We start from the raw sequence: 18,609 nt of genomic DNA on the forward strand, positions 1-18,609 counted from the left end.
ATTGCAATTTTGTGTCTAATTTGCTCCTTCCACAAATTATGGTTAGTTTCAAACATAAGAAAAATAGAAAGGTATAATGAATTTCCATGTGCTTTCACCATTTACATTAAAAATAATAAAAATTACAATCATCACAGCTTTGTCTCACCTGAAACTACCTTGGTATTTTTAAGAACATCAGATATTTAATATCCAGTAACTACTCACACTTCTAAGTGTTTCATAGCTAGTTAGTTGTACTTGAAAATATTTTTCTTTTTTAAAAAAGTGCATGTAAAGTCTATACATTTCAACTCATGAATATGCTGTCCATATACTCACCTTCCATTTGTATATCACCCCCCCCCCCCAAATTTACTTGGTTAAAAAAATAACTTGGTTGTTTGCCTTTTGACTTAATCATTGTATAGATTTTTGTGAATTGCATATCTATGGTCCCTTTAAAACAAGTTCAAGATTGTCTCAGTACTTTTGATCTTTCTATGACAAAATACCTGAAACTGACCAGAGGGAAAAGAGACTTTAATAAGTCCAAGAACCAGGTGATAGCTTTGACTTCCAGTGAAGGTCTTTTTTGTTTTTTATTTTTTGTATATTTGAATTACAAACAAGATTGAATTACATGACAATCCAAGTTCCCTTATCAGTAAAGGTCTTATGGAGGATAGCAAAGTGGGAGCATATGTGTACAAGAGAGAGGAAACAAGATAACTGCAGAAGATTTCCTGATTTTATATCAACCCACTGTCATGATAAATAATCCAGTCTTACAAAGAGCTAGAGAGCAGGCCTATGAGACCTAAGTTACTCTTGAGGGAAAAACCTTAATCTCTCTTAAAGACATAACCAACACTTTTTGACATTTCACCAATTCAACATCATTACAATGGGGACCTAACTTGCAGCTCATGTGTCTTTGTGGAATAAGAAACTATCGAGTTTTTTTATTGAATCTCAAAAGCAATTTTATTCTCAAAATGCTTTTGTTGTAAAGGTCATAGAGCAATCTTGTGTTACTATGTTTTATATCAATATGCAAAAAGTGTTTAGTTTAACTTTGCCTTTATGACAGTATTAGCTATTACTCTCATTAAAATTGTACAATGGAATTTATGATATAGTTACATCTTCAGCAATAAATGTCGTTTAAAGAAGCCCTGAAAAAATTTGGGAATGAAACATTTAATTTTTTAAAAATACTTGAGACAAGTTAAAATGTTAGTACTATTGTGTGTGTGGTGTGTGTGTGTGTGTGTGTGTGTTTGTGTGTGTGAGAGAGAGAGAGAGAGAGAGAGAGAGAGAGAGAGAGAGAGAGAGAGATAGAATGTAGGGCCTTGCATGTTGTATGTAAGTACTCTATCACAGAGTTAACAATTACCTCAAGAAAAGTATGTTCTGTCCACTTCTCTCAGCATTGAATTCTTTAAAATTATTTTATTTCATGTCTATGGGTGTTATCCTGCAGGTGTCCCTGGAAAACAGAAGAGGGTGTAGAGTAAACTTGAATTGGAGTTATGAATGGTTGTGAGGCAACATGTGGGTGCTGGGAATTGAACTCTCGTCCTTTATAAGAACAAGGGCTCTAACCCCTAATATTGCATACTGCCCTTGTAATTTAACAGAGCAGCTATTTCATAGCATACCCGGCTTCCAGAAAAATAGAAAATTCGCATTTTTTTGTGAGTTGATTCATTGATCATTTTCTCATTTCAATATGTTCAACTTTAGACTGCAGAGATGAATGAACGCATACAGAAAATGGGAGAACCATCTCTAAGAACTTTTAGAATGGACCTTGAACAAAGTTTGTACAAGTTTGAAGGAGAAGATTATAGAGAAAAACAGAAGGTAACTTTATACTTGCAGGCCTTAAATCATCAAACTTTTGTCTTTCCTTGTAAAATCTGTAAAATAACACAGGCGTTTATGTAGTGCAAGAACAATCTTTAACATGATGATGATCGTATTTACTGTTGTCTTTTCCCAAATATTGGATCAAAAATGTTTCTTGTTTCGTAGGCTTTTTTTTTTTAGGTTTTGGAATATTTGCAGAGGCATTACTGATCTGCCAATTTGAAATCAGAAATATTACAAAACTTTTCTTAAAACTTGGATTTTTGACTTCAGATTATTTTTGGATTGGTATGCTCAAGCTGTACTACTGCTTTGTTTGGGAAAGTAAGTATAGGGATGTGGTTGAGTCCTGAAGCTCAAGCTGAAATCTCATCCCCAATCCTAGGGAAATGACTGGGTACTCAGAGATGTACCAAAGGGAGGATGTAGTAAGTATACAGAGTGATTCTCATCAGGAAATGGCTTAGTTTGTAAAATAACTATAATGGTACCTGACTGCAAGTGTTAGCTGCTTTTCCTGTTGCTGTTATAAAAGTCACCTACAAAAGCAAGTTAAGTGGGGCTCTAGTGGTTCAGAGCATGTACTGTTTGTCCAGAGGACCTGGGTTTCACTCAGCACCTGTGTAAGGTGGCTCGCAATCTCTTATCACTCCACCACCAGGGGATCTGTCATCTGTGTACCTCTCTATGTGTAGTTGAACACACACACACACACACACACACACACACACACACACACACACACACACACACCTAATTTAAATAATAAAATGTTTACAAAAAGAAACTTTAAAAATAAATTTTAAAAGGGGGTGGTCATTTATTTTGGCTTACAGTGCAAGGTACAATAAGTACATCATGGCAGGTAGAACAAGGCAGTAGGAGTTTGAAGCAATTGATCGGTATTGCAATCATAGTCAGGAAGAAGACAACTATAAATGCTTTTGTCAGCTAGCCTTTTCCTTTAAAAAGCATTTTAAAAAAGAATTACGTGTGTGTGTGTGTGTGTGTGTGTGTGTGTGTGTGTGTGTGTGTGTGTGTACGTCAGAGGATAACTCATGGGAGTCGGTTCTCTCTTTCTGTTATGTGGGTCCCTGGTATTGGTCTCAGATTGTCAGGTTTGGAGGCATGTGATTTTATTGGCTGAAACTTCTCACTGCCCCTTTCCTCCTCCTTTTTATGTAGTCGAGGATCCTAGCCCATGGAATGATGCCACCCACAATTGGCCTTCTCACCAACATACTACACCCCCAAAGTTGATCTTCTCACCAACATACTACCTCCCCAAGCATGTCCAGAGGATGGTCCCCCAAGTGATTCTAAATCTCATCTAGATAAAGCAGATTAATGATCCCAGTTAGTATTAACTAAATATAAGGAATAATGTCATATTAACAGTTAACTGGCACAAGAGCCTTATTATATGTGGGCTCTGGCAAAAGAATACCTTGTAATTTACTGTATAGATATCAGTGTTGAAGAAGTGAAGGTTTTATGTTATGTATGCTTAAACTGGAACTTAGGAAGTAATTTTTAAGCTTTTTGTTTTGAAATGACTTTAGATGAATAGAACAATAGCAAAAATAGTACAGAGTTTAATGCTAATAATATGTTACTTTAATTATTGAAATGTAAGGGATGACCATCAGTGGTTTTTCCTTAATGTTCTTTTGCTATTCCAGGGGCTTCATTCTAGGATTCCAAATTGCATCATTGAAAAAAATGCTAGACTTTAGCAGGGTGTGGTGGCACATGCCTTTAATCACAGAACCTGGGTGGCAGAGGCAGATGGATCTCTTTGAGGCCAGCCTGGTCTATATAGTGAGTTCCAGGACAGCCAACGCTATGTAATACAGAGACTCTTTCTCAAATAGCCAAAACTAAACTACACAAAACCAAAGCAGAAAACTGTCGTGGTATCTTGCTTGTACAAATAAAGCCTGTCTGAGGGTCAGAGAATGGAGCTTGCCACTAGCTAACCATAGAGGTCTTGAGGTCTGTATAGACAGACAGGAAGTGAGGTATCTGGACAGAAACAGGATATAAGCAGGGAGAAACAGGAAGTCCCACTCTTGTCAATCTACATATGTTGGTCCTGTGTCAGCCTTTGCAGCATTTTCTACATAATCCAGAAGGTTGGGTCCCACAGAAAACAAACTAGATTTTATTTTTAAGAGGAATTTTAGGTTTTCAACAAAGTCAAATAGAAAGAACATATACCCAATTGTCTCTGACATACACCCCTCCTCTACAATCAGCATCCTGTACCAAAGTGATTACAATAATGAACGCACATGAACACATCATTACCACCCTAAACCCATCATTTACAACAGGGTTCTATTTCTTAGGTGGCATATTCTATTGTTTTTTAATAAATACATAGACATCTACCATTATAATATCATAAAATGATTTCACTGCCTTGAAAATTCTTTGTGCTTTACTTATCCCCCATGCCCTGTCATTTTCCTCTGGACTTCTTGCAAGGATTCATCTTTTTTTCATAGTTTTGTATTTTTCAGAGCATTATACCATTTAATGAAGTCTTTTTAGATTGACTTCCTTCCTTTGACAATACGTGTTTCAGTTTCCTCTGTCTTTCTTCATGGGTCAATAGCTCATTTCTTTTTTAGCCCTGAGATAGCCCACATTCTCAATGGACTGATGTTTATCCATTGAACTACTAAGGAGCTTCTTGGTTGTTTCCAAGTTTTGGTGGTCATGAATGAGTCTACTGTATACATCTGTTTGTAGGATTTTTAAAAACAAAAGTTTTTTAAATTCCTTAGGGAATAGCAGGGAATATGCTTGTTTAATGCTATGATAAAAGTAGGTTTAGATTTATAAGAAGCTGCCAGAATTTCTTTCTAAGTGGCTATGCCATTTCACATTCTTCATATCTTTGCCAGTACTTGGGAGTCTTGAAACATTAGATTTTCACCTTTCTAATAGGTGCATTGTGGCTTCTCATTATTTTAATTAAATTTTTGAGATTATAATATACTTACGTCATTTCCCCTCCCCCTGTCTAACTCCCAATATATTACACCTTGCTTTCTTTAAAATTTTTTAAAATTTTATTTTATTTAAATAACATTTTCATTTATTTTACATACTAACCACAGTTTCCCCTCCCTCCTCTCCTCCCAGTCCCCCCTCCAACTGCCCATCCACCCCTCTCTCTTTCCACTCCTCCTCTATCTCCATTCAGAAAGGGGCAGGCCTCCCATGAGCTTGAGCAAAGCCTGGTACATTGACTTGGGGTAGGATTGAGCTCCTCCTCTTGTGGCAAGGCTGGGGAAGGTGGGAGCTCATGGACTCTGAACCAATTGTTAGGGTGCCTGCAAGGGACTTATCTAGGCCTTCTGCATGTATATGACGGTTGTGTAGCTTGGTATCTTTGTAAGGCTCCTAGCTGTGAGATCAGGACCTGTCCCTGATGCTTAGCTGGCTTTTGGGAGCCTGTTCCCCATGCTGGATAAAATTAATTTCTTAAATATATAAAGAAAACCTGCTCATTCTGTATAATGCGACTTTTATATATGTTTTCAAGGGCTGACCATTTGGTATTAGATATCAATCTATGTGTTCTTGCCTGGGCAAGACTATTTCTCCTGCTGTCAGCTTTCCTTAGTTGCTTGTCGTTCTTTGTGTAGGGTTGAGGCCACATGAGCTTTCTCCCTGGCTACATTAGCATGCCTATTGTCATCATCATTGTTGAGCTTGTATTTAGGCAGTCATGTCAGTGAAACTTCATGGATGTAGCTTCTTTGACATTTCTAGGAGATACAATCTCACAACACACTTTCTGCTCCTTTGGCTCTTAGAATCTTTTGTCTCCCTCTACTGAAATTATCCCGTAGCCTTAGGTGCAGGAGTTGTGCTGTGCATATATCAGCTGAGACTAGGCTTCACAACTCTGCAGTTTGATTGGTTGTGGCTTTCTGTGATGGATCTCTGTCTGTTGTAAAAGAAATTTCCTCAATGCAGGGTGATAGCTGCTGTGGTCCAGCCTCAGCGTGGGTTCAGGTCCTGAGACTGGGAAGGGGCATCGACACAAGGAAAAAGTCTGACCACCAGGTGGATTGCACTCAAGTGGCCCTGAATAGCTTGAGCCATTTTTATTTATACATTAACAGAGTTTTTTCTACCAGATTTACATGAATAGTTTTATTATTGGCTCCTATTTTTGACTTTTAAGACATATATTCTGCTGGGTGGTGGTGGTGCACACCTTTAATCCCAGCACTTGGGAGGCAGAGACAGGCAGATCTCTCTGAGTTTGAGGCCAGCCTGGGCTAGAGAGGCAGTTCCAGGACAGGCTCCAAATCTACACAGAGAAACCCTGTCTCAATAACCCAAAATAAAACAAACAAACAAACAAAACATCCTATTTTAAGAAATACATCATAACCATTATAAATGCCCCCATTGTTCCCCTTTATGCTTCCCCAAATACACTTTCCCACCCCCATATAACCTTATTCTAGACACAGAGTTCAGCATTTTTGCAAAGTTAGCTAAATATCAAGCCAGACACATACTGCTCTTGCAGCACTTACGCCAGCTGGCAGCTTTGTGGTTACAAAGTTAAAAAGTAATAGACATGGGTACATTGCTTTAAGAACAACAATATTCAAACACAGTTCTTTCATGTCTGTAAGATATGCTTTTATACAGTTCCCTTTCATGCAAGAGGGTCCCATGTCTCAATCTCTCTGTAAAAGGCAGCCCTTGAAAAAGCACTCTTTTCCCCACCCCACTATACCATACTTCTTCCACCAGTATAAGCTCCTATGTATGATAAAGATGGATTTATCTATCCCATATTTTGCATTGTATGTTGGAGCATACCAGATCCTACCATTGAGTCTATATGCTTGGTGTCCAGGGAACTTACTCTCAACAGCTGGCATTGTGTGTATTCCTGAGGCCTTTTCCCTATTCTGTGTATGCGTGCCTTACTCTCCTTTCCAGAACTGTGAGATGTGGTTAATGCTCCAAGTGTTGTTTTCTCATATGTACCGAAATGTCTCTATGAAGTCAGAAAAGTTCCCAGGATTAGGAGTTGTACTTAGTAATTCCAGATAAATTTGTGAAACATTATCCCCCTGCTGAATCTTCGGGGAAACATTTGAGAAAGAGGAGAATTTCCAGGGAAAATTACAGCTGTCGGATGTGTGACTGACAAAACCAAAGACTGCCCCAAAGAACCAACAATATAATGAGAGAGAAAAGAGCCTGAAAGCTGCATGAATTTTGCAAATTCCTGTGCTGTTCATGGTCTACTTGTCCTTGAGAAGTAAAAATACATTTCCCTGGGTGTCTTGCCCTGGGGAAACCCATTGGACAGGTAGTCATATGACTGAGACTAGGCTGCAGGGCTCTTGACTACATTTTTATCTATGGTTGTTAGGATAAATATTCAGAATGCTGGTTTATTAAAGTAGTGGTTGTGGGGGGGTCTCTGCTAAGATCAATGGTTTCACTAGCCCTGGTAGTAGGCTAAGTTTCTAGTCAAGGCATGACCTCCCTCTTTATGAATGTGTCTTAAGTCCAATTAGGGAGCTGTTGGTTACAGCCAAGGTATGCATACCACTACTGCCCCCTTGGGGTTATGGTGCTGGGTAGGAATGTTGGTTGCTTCCCTCCTTTAGAAGTTTGCATGGCACCTTCTGCTACCATGAAAGTGAGTCCTCAGGGAGGAAGCATTCATGTCAGTTCCAACTCAGGAATCCCCAGGTCTTGTGTCTGAAGTTCATGGTATCTTCATCAATAGGGACTTACCTTTCACTTCTGGGGAGCAAACAAGGTTAATAGCAATATTCTGTAATGTTTTGGGAGTCTCTTGGGGCCTCTGACCAACAATTCAAAAGAGGGACTCTCATATCTGATGTTGGGGATATTATTAGATAACCTATGCCTCTTTGGGGGAACATTGCCAGCTGAGATGGGAAGATTTCATTTAAACTCTATATGTATATTTATACACAGATGTGACACATATTATAGGCATTTTTAGGTAGATAGTTAATGTATGATTCTTTTTGACTTTTTCAGACATCCTTAACTGTTATTTTACCTCTCTTTCTTCCCTAATTTATCCCTCCATTTTTCCCACTCCTCCCTTCAGATCACTTGTACCTTTCTCTACTTCTAACAGGTGCAGAGTGTTTTCTCCTTATTTTAATCTGAAATTTCTTGATGCCACATTGAACATATTTTCCATATACTTAACTGCCATCTCTTTGTCTTCTTTGATTTAAGTCTCCTGTCCATTTTATTTGTTTTCAGCTGAATTGTTTGGTTTGTTTTTGTATTGTCAATATTTGGATACTTATGTTAGTTTTGATCATGGTCCTTTAATCAATTTTGTCTTTTGCTATTTTTTCTCCCCATTTGTAGTTTATTTTTCATTCTCTTAGCCCACATTACTTTTTTTTTTGCTGTGTATGCTCTTAGTCTCTCCTAGTCTATGTGACTTCTCCATTTGTTGTTTACCATTCATGCCCTGGACACTTTGGAAAAACATTTATCAGTTCTCTGTAACTTTTCTCTCACTTTGTGTTTTTGGATAGTTTTTCATGATTTTACAGAGATTATGAATTTTTGGTGAGAATATCCCAGAAGGGATGTTTTTTTCCTGTACACATTATCAGAGAATAAATGATCTTTTTGTTATTTTTTTTTAACTTTCTTGCTTCAAAACTTTAGCAGGATTTCTCACGTATCTTTTTTCCTTTTTTTATTCAAATTAGAAACAAGCTTGTTTTACATGTCAATCCCAGTTCCCCTCCTCCTCTCCTCCCCTGCCCCCAACTCCCTCTATCCCATCCCCTTTCTAGTCCACAGGGAGAGTGAGGCCTTCAACAGGGGATCTACAAGTCTGTCTGATCATTTGGAGCAGGGCCTAGACCTTCCCCCATGTGTCTAGGCTGAGAGAGTATTCCTCTATGTGCAATGGGCTCTCAAAGTCAATTCCTATGCTAGGGATAAATACTGATCCCCTGCCAGAGGCCCCATAGACTGCCCAGGCCTCCAAACTGACATCCTCGTTCAGGGGGTCTGGGTCGGTCCTATGCTATTTTTTCACATATCAGTCTCGGGGCATGAGCTCCCCCTTGTTCAGGTCAGCTGTTTCTGTGGGTTTCTCCAGTCTGGTTTTGACATATTTATTCATCCCTCCTCCCTCTCTGCAACTGGATTCCAGGAGTTCAGCTCAGTGTTTAACTGTGGGTGTCTGCTTCTGCTTCCATCAGCTACTGGATGAAGGCTCTAGGATGGCATACAAGGTAGTCATCAATCTCATTATTGGGGAAGGGTATTTAAGGTAGCCTTTCAACTATTGCTTAGATTGTTAGTTGGGGTCATCCTTGTAGATCTGTGGACATTTTGCTAGTGACAGATCTCTCCTTAAACCTATAATGGCTCCCTCTATTATGGTATCTCTTATCTTGCTCTCTTCAATTCTTCCCAACTCAATCTTCGCAAATAAATGATCTTAACCAATCTTTATGGGTGATGTTAACCTTTTCACTTAGTGGATGGGGATGGTATCTGCTGAGTTTCTCTCCTGTGAATTTAGCATTTCTATATTTGTAATTGGTAACTATCTTGGGGAGGATGCTTTCAAACTTGTATATGATGATCTTAGCATCTGCTGGGGGATTTATTGTTAGGATGTTTGCCTGAGGGCATTTCTTCATGCCATCTATAATTCCTACTTGGGGATTTCTGTAAGAAGCAGCTACCCCATCTCTGTCAATTATTTCTGTCCTCATTTATTTATATCACCATAGACATGTGTCTGTTTATTTTTAACTTGCAATATAGTTTTATTATTATTATTGCTCAAATTGTTCCATAAAACATATTTTTGTACTGAGTGAAATGATGTTTCATTCAAGTGAAACTCTTTGTTTAAGTCTTGGTTTTACTGAAAAACGAGAGCTGAACCATTTTAAAGTGCATCGCAGGCCCTGACAATGATCTCTTGCTGTCATTTGCCCCTGATAGGTTTTGTTCCTTGACTTATATTTGTCTGTTTTATTTGCAATCTTAACTCAGATGCTTTGTGTTTTATCCTGCTTAGATGGAGGTGATGGCCTTTCTGTACAGGGTAGAAATTGCCTGCCTAATGTGTTTTTAAGATCTAATTATATGATATGAATTTTATTTACTCTTCAATTATTCCTATGGGTTACTGGTACTGAGTGTTTTATGAAGTGGAAAAATATCAATAGAACCTAAATATCATTGGAACTTCCTTTTTCAGTGCTGGGACTCCCTCATGCTCAGCACATCCTGTAGTACTGAACTGCATCCCTAGCCCCATTCACACTAAGAGTAAGATTAGTGTTAATAAAATACTGGTGTATGTGTAATATAATAGGCTTTCCCGTGCTTCGATTTCTAGCAAACATGATGGTTTAATGATTATGATTATCCCTATAATTGAATGTTTACTGTTAACAGTAATATCCAAAATTAGAATTTTTGAGTATTCTCAATTGAGATTATATTTTATTTCTGTGCATTCATATTTTCTATGTAGGGTCATAAATTAGGCTCATATTGTTTCTGAAGAGAATTGAAAATATGGAGGTGTATTGTTCATAAATCTTAGAAAATATATGTTCAGGTAGATTTTCATATATAACTTTCTGAGTCAGTTACATTATTTTACTAGAATGCCTGGTAAATTTAATCATGGTAGCTGACATTAATCCTTGATAAATTAAATAGAATAAGTTAGTATCAATATGCTTTTGTCTAAAACAAGCCAATTCAGTATAATTCTGTTTTTGAAAGTTCAAGAATTAGCCTTTAACACTTATTTCAAATTTCAACATCTAGACTTTCCTACATACAGATTGAATGGCCAAATACATTACTTTAAAAAAGTTAGTTTCAAGTATACATTTTTACTTCAGTCTAGAAAGATTAAATTACATGTGATGTATAAAATATTTTTGCAAGTGTGTATATGTGTGTATGAATGTTCACATTAACGTGGGTGCACATGTATGTTCACATGTGTTTGGAGGACAGAGGTTGATATCTGATGTCTTCTTTGATAGCTATTTGCCTTATATATTGAGGCAGGGTTTCTCATTTGTACTCAGAGTTCCCTGACTGAGTTAACCTCTAGGGAATCCTCTGTTGCCATCCTCTGAGCTGTTTATAAAATCTTTTCCCCCTATTACTGTCACCTCACACACTAACTAGTATGAGAATCACAATTCGTCTCCCTCTTTACTTTATCCCTTCCTTCCCCCCTCCCTTCCTCCCTCCCTCTCCTCCACTGTTCTTTCCTTTCTTTGTTTGGTATTGAACCCTGGCTTCTTACATGGTAGGCAAGTTCTCTGCCACTGACATACATTTCTAGCCATGGATGTGGATGTTTATTTTATTTAAGCATCACATTTTAATTCCTTATAACATCTTAGAGTTAGAAGACATTAAAGGTCATTTACTCTAACCTTTCTTGTAATTAAGAAATCTCACTTTATAGGGTGAGCAAGATGATTCAGTGAAAGGTGCTTGCCACCAAGCCTGACAACTTGAGTTCAATCCTTGGAATCCGTATGGTGGAGAGAACGGACTCCTAAAAGTTGTTCTCTGATCTTCGCAGGTGCGACATGGCATGAACATGCATGCACACATACATACATGTGCACACACAAATAAAGAAGTGTGATTTAAAAAGAAACCTCATTTACAGCATCTACAGCAACGCTAGCTTACATTTGAATTCTGAAGTGCTGGGAATCCTAGCTCTCTCAGGGCAGTTCCTTTCACTGCTTGCCATCTTGCCCTTGTGTATTCTTGGCCAACAGTCTACCAATGAGATACACCCCCCCCAGCCCTGTGAAATTATATTGCATAATGGTATTGTTTCTTATAACTTTGTACATTGGTTTGAGAATCTTCTGAATCAGCAAAAACTATTCTTTGCTATTGCATAGACTTTGACTTATGAGCCTTAACTTTGGGATGTATTTCTCTAGACATTGTGACTTTGTAGATTTCTAATCACCCTCATTATCTTAGTTTATTATCTATGTTTTTCTTAAGTGGTTTTGGGGATTGAACCAAGGGCCTTGTGCATGCTAAGCATTTGTTCTACTAGTGAGCTACACATGCAGCCTTGCCATCACTCTTTGCCTATGATGAAATATTGAAATCAACCTTAATATGGGAGATCCGGACCATTAATGGTAGGTTGATGGTCTTTTAAAGCCCCCCATGGCTCATTTAAAGTCACTAGTGAACTGGAGAAATACCATGAAATGGAGACAAACAGGAATAAGAAAAAAAATTTTTTTGACTCCAGAATTTTCGTGTTGTTTGGTATTGTTTGTTGACTATTAAAATGCATTTTCTAGTTGATAATGGGGTAAGTTTTGTAATACTAATTTCCATGTATAATAATACCTGAATATTTAACTGTTGGCTAGTTAGCTAATGTTTTCAGTCACTGTGTTTGATGCTGCTGCTCAAGCCCAGGGCCTTGATTAAGTTAATCATTCGGGGTCCGACTGAGCTAGATTCCCAAATCCTTTGTGGTCATATTTAATCTTTAAGGTAAGTGTTAATTGTTCTTATTTTACAAAAAGGAGAAATAATACTCAAAGGTGTGTTACACATGAAATGGTAGGATTTCGATTTAAATCTGAAGCTTTCTGATCCCAGTGACTTTTTCCCACACCTCTACAGCTTACCTTACTAGAAAGTTCCCTTTGAACATTTTTCTTTTGTGGTTTGAAGGAGATGTGCCTGTCATGCTGCTTCTTGTTATTTACTCCTCTGTTTAAATGTCCCAGAATCAACACTTCTCTTCCTTTTATGAGAATTCCTCCTTATTACTTAAATTGGCATCAGATACTAAACAGGTTGTTCGAATTATTCTCAATTAAGGAGGATCTAATTTTAAAATTATTTTCAAAAATGCAGAAAAAACTTTGCTTCTAAACTTGATTTATAGCAATATTATAGAACTTTGCAGGTAGGAGTAGGATTTATGAAGCAAGTTGTAATTGCTTCTAATTACTGCCTTATTGCATGTGGTACTGAGAAAATAGTTTGGAGTAATTAAACCTCTTGTTCTTGCTTGTGTGTAGCCTGGTACGGTGGAATGGATTGAACCTCCTAAACGAGAGCGCAAAGCCAGCTATGCAGTGGATGCCTACTTTAGAGAGGCTTTGCGTGTCAGCGAGCCAAAGATCCCAAAGGTAAAACTGTTCAGGGCCAGTTTTTACATGCTGGTGTAGAAGTCTCTTATAACATGATTTGTGATTCAGATTTTCTTGTATTATTGCCAAATCATGGTTCCTAAAATATAACAATACAGTAAGCACTTGCTATGGGCCGGCCACATGAATGGATTCTGTTGTCTTTATTTTGCCGTATGTACAAATCAATAGAGTCATAACAGCTTTGTGTTTCATGAAAACAAGTACATAGGTATGTATGTAACATATTTTTTTCCTCATAGGCTCCTCGGCCTCCAAAACAGCCAAATGTTCAGGATTTTCAGTTTTTTCCACCTCGCTTATTTGAGCTCCTGGAAAAAGAAATTCTTTATTATCGGAAGACTATAGGTTATAAGGTAAATTTTCAAATTAATATGATATAATCTTTTAAAAATTGTTTTATTTTGTTTGTATGGCAGTTTTCCTTGCATGCATGTCTGTACCCCCATATGAGTGCCTGCTGTCCACAGAGGCCAGAAGAGGGTGTTAGATCCCCTGGAACTAAAGATACAGGTGGTTGTGAGCCACCATGCTGGTATTAGGGATTGAACTTGGTTTAGGGATTGAACTTGGGAATAGCATCAATTTCTCTTAACTACTGGATCATCTCTTCTCGTCTCATTAATGTTTATGTGCTGTTGCAGAATTCTCATCATTGTTTATTATTCCAATTTTCTTATAGTCTTGACAAATCATAGTTCCTAAAATATAGCAGTACAGCAAAGCACTAGTTAAAATAGACTATATACTGTATTTAATATTAAAGAACATAAGATCATATAACAGTGTTCTAAACTAGTAGTAATGCTTAAACTATTGAGTCATTCAAACGGGTCATCAATGAAAACAATTGGTCTCCAATATTGCAAAACAATAACGTCTGTAACAATGTTATTTCAATAATACAATATTTAGTGTTAGGATTCTCAAAGGATGTGTAGAAAAAACAAATATGTGGTTGGAAATGAATTTTGATATATGATATGATTTTTAAATAATTTTTGTTAGTAGAACTAAGAAACAGTATTTTTGTGTTTATTGCTCATGGGTTAATAAAAGCCTTATTGGTGGTTAATGGTCACTTAGATGTGAAAGATTACAAAACACATGATAATTAGTCACATCATTTTGAAATAAAATGATATTTGTAATTCAAAAATTATTTTTGCATATATAGATACAAATTTTAGTAATTAAAATTCAGTGGTTGTAATACTACATCTATATTATTAAGAGAGTAAAAATACAGGGTTATTTCTGTATGTGGAAATTAACTTCCTAGTCAATGGAGATGGCTGAATAAACGTATATGAATCACTGACATAAAGAAAATTAGAAAAGTAGCAGCAGAATTGTAATCTTAGGTAATTTCTGTTCGTGAGTTGGAAGTTATGTAGTATCTTTATTAGAGTTGGAACTTTGATCAATTATTTTGATTAATAGTTAAGATGTATCTAGAGAACCTCTATGTACTTATGATAATTGATTTGTATTCAGGATGTACATGGGCTAGTTAAAATATTGTTAGAGAAATGTGGTTAGATTTGGACATAACTATCAAGACCAGAAAGATTCATTTTTAAGACAGTGTAGCAGAGTAAGGTGACCATGTTAGACTTCTCAGATTGTTCGTAAGACGACTTTCAAAGAAAGTGAACACAATGTAAAATGTGTAAAATGCAAAGTACAAGCTGTTAGATAGTTATTAAATAGTTAATTTACTGGGCTAAACAAACATACAGCACTCCATTGAGGTTTATAGTCATTCTTGGTCATAGAGCATTATTTTTAGCTTCTTTTATTGACTGTTATCAGTAAGACTTGAAAGGAGAATTAATTGAAATACTAGATCTCGAGTACTAACCGGAATAGTAGTGTAAAACATTTTATAATTTATACAGTGCTTTAACATCTATTTCATTTGATCCTAACAACCTCATTATATAGGTTTGATTGTCTGCTTGTAATTGGTAAGGGAACTGGAGTTCAGCAAGGTTCAGTTACTTTGTGCAAGGTCACACAGATAATGAGGTTGCCCTGCTGTCTCAAACCCACTTATTAGACTTTAAATACTGTGCTCTTTCTATCTAGACATTCTCAGCTATTTCTGCATGTGAAATAACCCCGTTTGTTTCTGCATTCCTAAATAAGGACTATGTTTATTAGTGGCGTGAAATGTAGTTTGGGCGGCAGGCCAAGTGGTAGTCAAGTAGCAGCAATAAAAAAAAAATCATCTCATATGATGGAACTGTTTATTTTCCTTCTTTGGAGATAGTGTGATTTTGTTCCCTGTGAGAATTCCAGTGCCCACTACATTCGGGCCACAGATTTAGTTGGAATGTAAACAGTGCCTTTCATTACAGGCAGTTTGTGGTTAGGAGTGAGGTCTCAGAATGACTGTTTGCGTGGTGGCCAGCTGGAAGAACATGGAGGAGGGAAGAAACCTTATAAGACAGGGTAATGAATGGACAGCTGCAGGGGTAAGAGAAAGGAAGAGAGAGAGAGGTGTAAGAAGAGAGGAAATGCATGAATAGGAAGACAAAAGATGCTATGGAGTTCACATTCTTGCACTTTACTATTTAATTTGCCTCACCTCCCAGAAAGTGTTAGAGAAAGAGGAAGAGTGAAAGGGGGACTGACTCCATTTAATACCTGTTCACTGAGCACTGCTTTGTGTTAGGTGCTGTGATAGGTACTTGGGAGAAAACAATAAACAAACTTGGCTGCTGGAAGGCTTCCATGATGGGCCACAGACATGCTCCTGGGAAAGGCCTGTTCTTGTCAACTGTCCCTTTGCTGCAGTGTCCCTACTGGGTGCAGTTGACATCTGCCCATATGAAGCAGCACGTTTGCAAACTGAGGGAGAAGGTCCTGACTCCTTCTACTTAGAATGATATCTAGAGGTTTACATGGTGTCACAGTGCCTGTTGTGATGGATAATAAAATCATGGGAATCATAAGTCAAAAGGACATTCTTCTTCCTGAAGATCATTACTGTTTAAGTAAGGAAATAGTTGCTGTTTGCAGGCATCTTGAGGGGAACTGAAAGGATAAGAATACTAAATTCCATCTGATTCTGATAGATAAAATTCACTCATTAACATGATACTATCAAGACATCCACTTTCCATTGGAAACATGATTAATTTACAGCCTCTACCCTAGTGACATAAGCTATGTACTCAATTGGTAAAATCATTGTAATAGTATTAGTAATGATAATAATAATAATAGTAACACCAACAACTAATGATAATGAGAGTAAAGAAAATGACAAGATTGAGAATTTAGATTATAGTGCTAGAGACATATATTAAACAGATACCACAATGCAGTGGTATTACGTGTGCTCACAAAGGCTGCTGTCAGGAAGTATGATTGGTATACAAAGTTGTCTGGAAGATGAAGGCAGTGCTCCCCAAGGAAGTATCACTTAAGCCGAGATTTAAAAGATGATAGGATGGGGCCTGCATGTTTTGATTGAGCCACCATATTTTCAGTGTCATTCAGATCCTTCAGGTGGTAAAGATGAGGCACTTTTCCAGAGGTGGAATGTGATCAGGTGGAGACGTGTGTGGGTCACAAAGAGGCTGAAATTCAGCTTTGGAGTAAAGGAACCCACTTAGATGCCTTTGAAGCAGGGATGTGGGTGGGTGGAAAAATGATACTGATCTTAACTTTCCTTGTGTTTCATGATGTTCCAAGTCGTGTAAAAATATTAGCTTGGCATCCTCGTTGTAGGAACTACATCTTTATTTTATACATGGAGAACTGAGGCATAGTTTACTTTTCTCAGAGCTGTAGGACTTAAAAGAGGGATGATCAGATTTTACATTTTTCAGAATTATTTGTGTGTGTGTGTGTGTGTGTGTGTGTGTGTGTGTGTGTGTGTGTGTGTGTGTGTGTGTTCCTGTGTATGCTTGTGTACACAGGAAGAAGTCAGAGCATGGCTCTGAAAAGGAGTTGGTTCTCTCCTTTTACCATGTGAGAATTGTCAGGTTTCTGTGGCAAGTACCTTTTATACACTAAGCCATCTTGTTGACCCTTGATTTATATTTTCAACTATTACCCTGATGGTGAAACTGTGAACAGTGCATTTGTTAGAAAAAACTCCCAGAAAACTGTTGAAATATGAAAATGAGAGATGGTGGTGACAACATAGATTACAGCTGTGGCAGGCTTGGTGTTGGAGATGGCCATTTCCTTGCTGCTCTGTTCCTAGCTTTGTGCTCTCTTCATCTGCACCATGGATTGCCACTACACTATCCAAATATTTGCTGCGGATTGTCATTAGGAATTCCTAGCTGAGGATTTAGCAGACAAATACCGCTTTCTGGATGCTGACTCTTTCTGAACTTTGTTTCTTCCATTCTTTCCCAAGAACTATGGGTCTGAGCTAAAGTGGATTATCTAATTGCAAGGTCTTCTGTTTGAGTTCAGAGTACAGACAGATCAGCATGGCATTTTAATCATCTGCAGACCTCCAAGGAGAACTTTATACGTATCTGTAAGGCGCATCTTTTCAAGAAATACCTAGGATATTGGGCTGAACAGATGGCTCAGCTGGTAAAGGCATTTGCTTCCAAGCCTAATGACCTGAGTTTAATCTCCGGAACTCACATGGTGGGAGGAGAGAACTGACTTGCTTAAGTTGTCCCCTGACACCCATACACATGCCACGGGAGGGCATGTACTCACGCTCCAACGAACACACACAAAATAAATGTAAATAAAATAAAAAATAATTATTTAGTATTGATTTCTATCCTATGCATCTAAAAAAACCATCAAAGCTACAAGATGAGTAAAGCAATAGTTTATTTTTACATGTACAAAGCTGATATAGTGGAGTTACCTGAAGTTTTGTACACACAGGCTCTCAAAAGATAGAACTCTTCCCTCTTTTTCTGTTTAAATTAATAATCATTTAAAGGGGTCCAATGTTTTGACATTGCAACATGACTTCGTCATCTATAAAGTTTACTCTCAAGAACCATATGATTGAGTTATAAAAAATAACAAAGAAGCCATGTTTTAAATAAGTTTATGGTTTTGTGTTGGGTCAAACATGGTATATGACTGCAGGCGAGACTATGGGCTAACAGGAAATAGGTTTTGTCCATTGCTGGGCATACTATAGTTAATGGAGATGATTTATCTATGTTGAGTCTATTCCAAAGTCTTAGCCTACAGTTATTTACAAGAGGGCTAGTAGGGGGCTCACAGGTTTGTTTATGTTTTTGTTTTGAGGCAGGGTCACATTCTGGAATACTGACTAGTTTCAAAGACATAGAGGTCTGTCTGCTTTTGCCCCCCAAGTCCCAGGATTAAAGGTGGTCACTACCACATCTGGTACTAGTTCTGAAACAGTTGGTAACACATGTTTGTGAGAGTCTCCTTATTATTAGCTATTAGCATTTTTATTTTCTATTTGTCCCGCTTTCCATATTCAGCACTCAAATGCCATAGCAGCAGTGTAGCTGGTAAGATTTGTAGT

The 18,609-nt window shown here is 37.5% G+C and overlaps 1 protein-coding gene across 8 annotated transcripts in view; it reads left to right on the forward strand.

Moving 5' to 3' along the window:
- Positions 1–18,609, forward strand: part of Smarca1 (SWI/SNF related, matrix associated, actin dependent regulator of chromatin, subfamily a, member 1) — a 162,364-nt gene that overhangs the window by 113,589 nt on the left and 30,166 nt on the right. For all 8 annotated transcript variants that reach the window (XM_035450311.1, XM_027433497.2, XM_035450310.1 and 5 more), the window contains 3 exons: positions 1,729–1,848; positions 12,981–13,091; positions 13,355–13,468. In XM_035450311.1, the coding sequence (XP_035306202.1) occupies positions 1,729–1,848; positions 12,981–13,091; positions 13,355–13,468 (345 nt within the window). The remainder of the gene's footprint in view (positions 1–1,728; positions 1,849–12,980; positions 13,092–13,354; positions 13,469–18,609) is intronic.

The sequence above is a fragment of the Cricetulus griseus genome, chromosome X (assembly GCF_003668045.3).
Source record: "Cricetulus griseus strain 17A/GY chromosome X, alternate assembly CriGri-PICRH-1.0, whole genome shotgun sequence".
In the NCBI taxonomy this organism is placed as follows: Eukaryota; Metazoa; Chordata; class Mammalia; order Rodentia; family Cricetidae; genus Cricetulus; species Cricetulus griseus.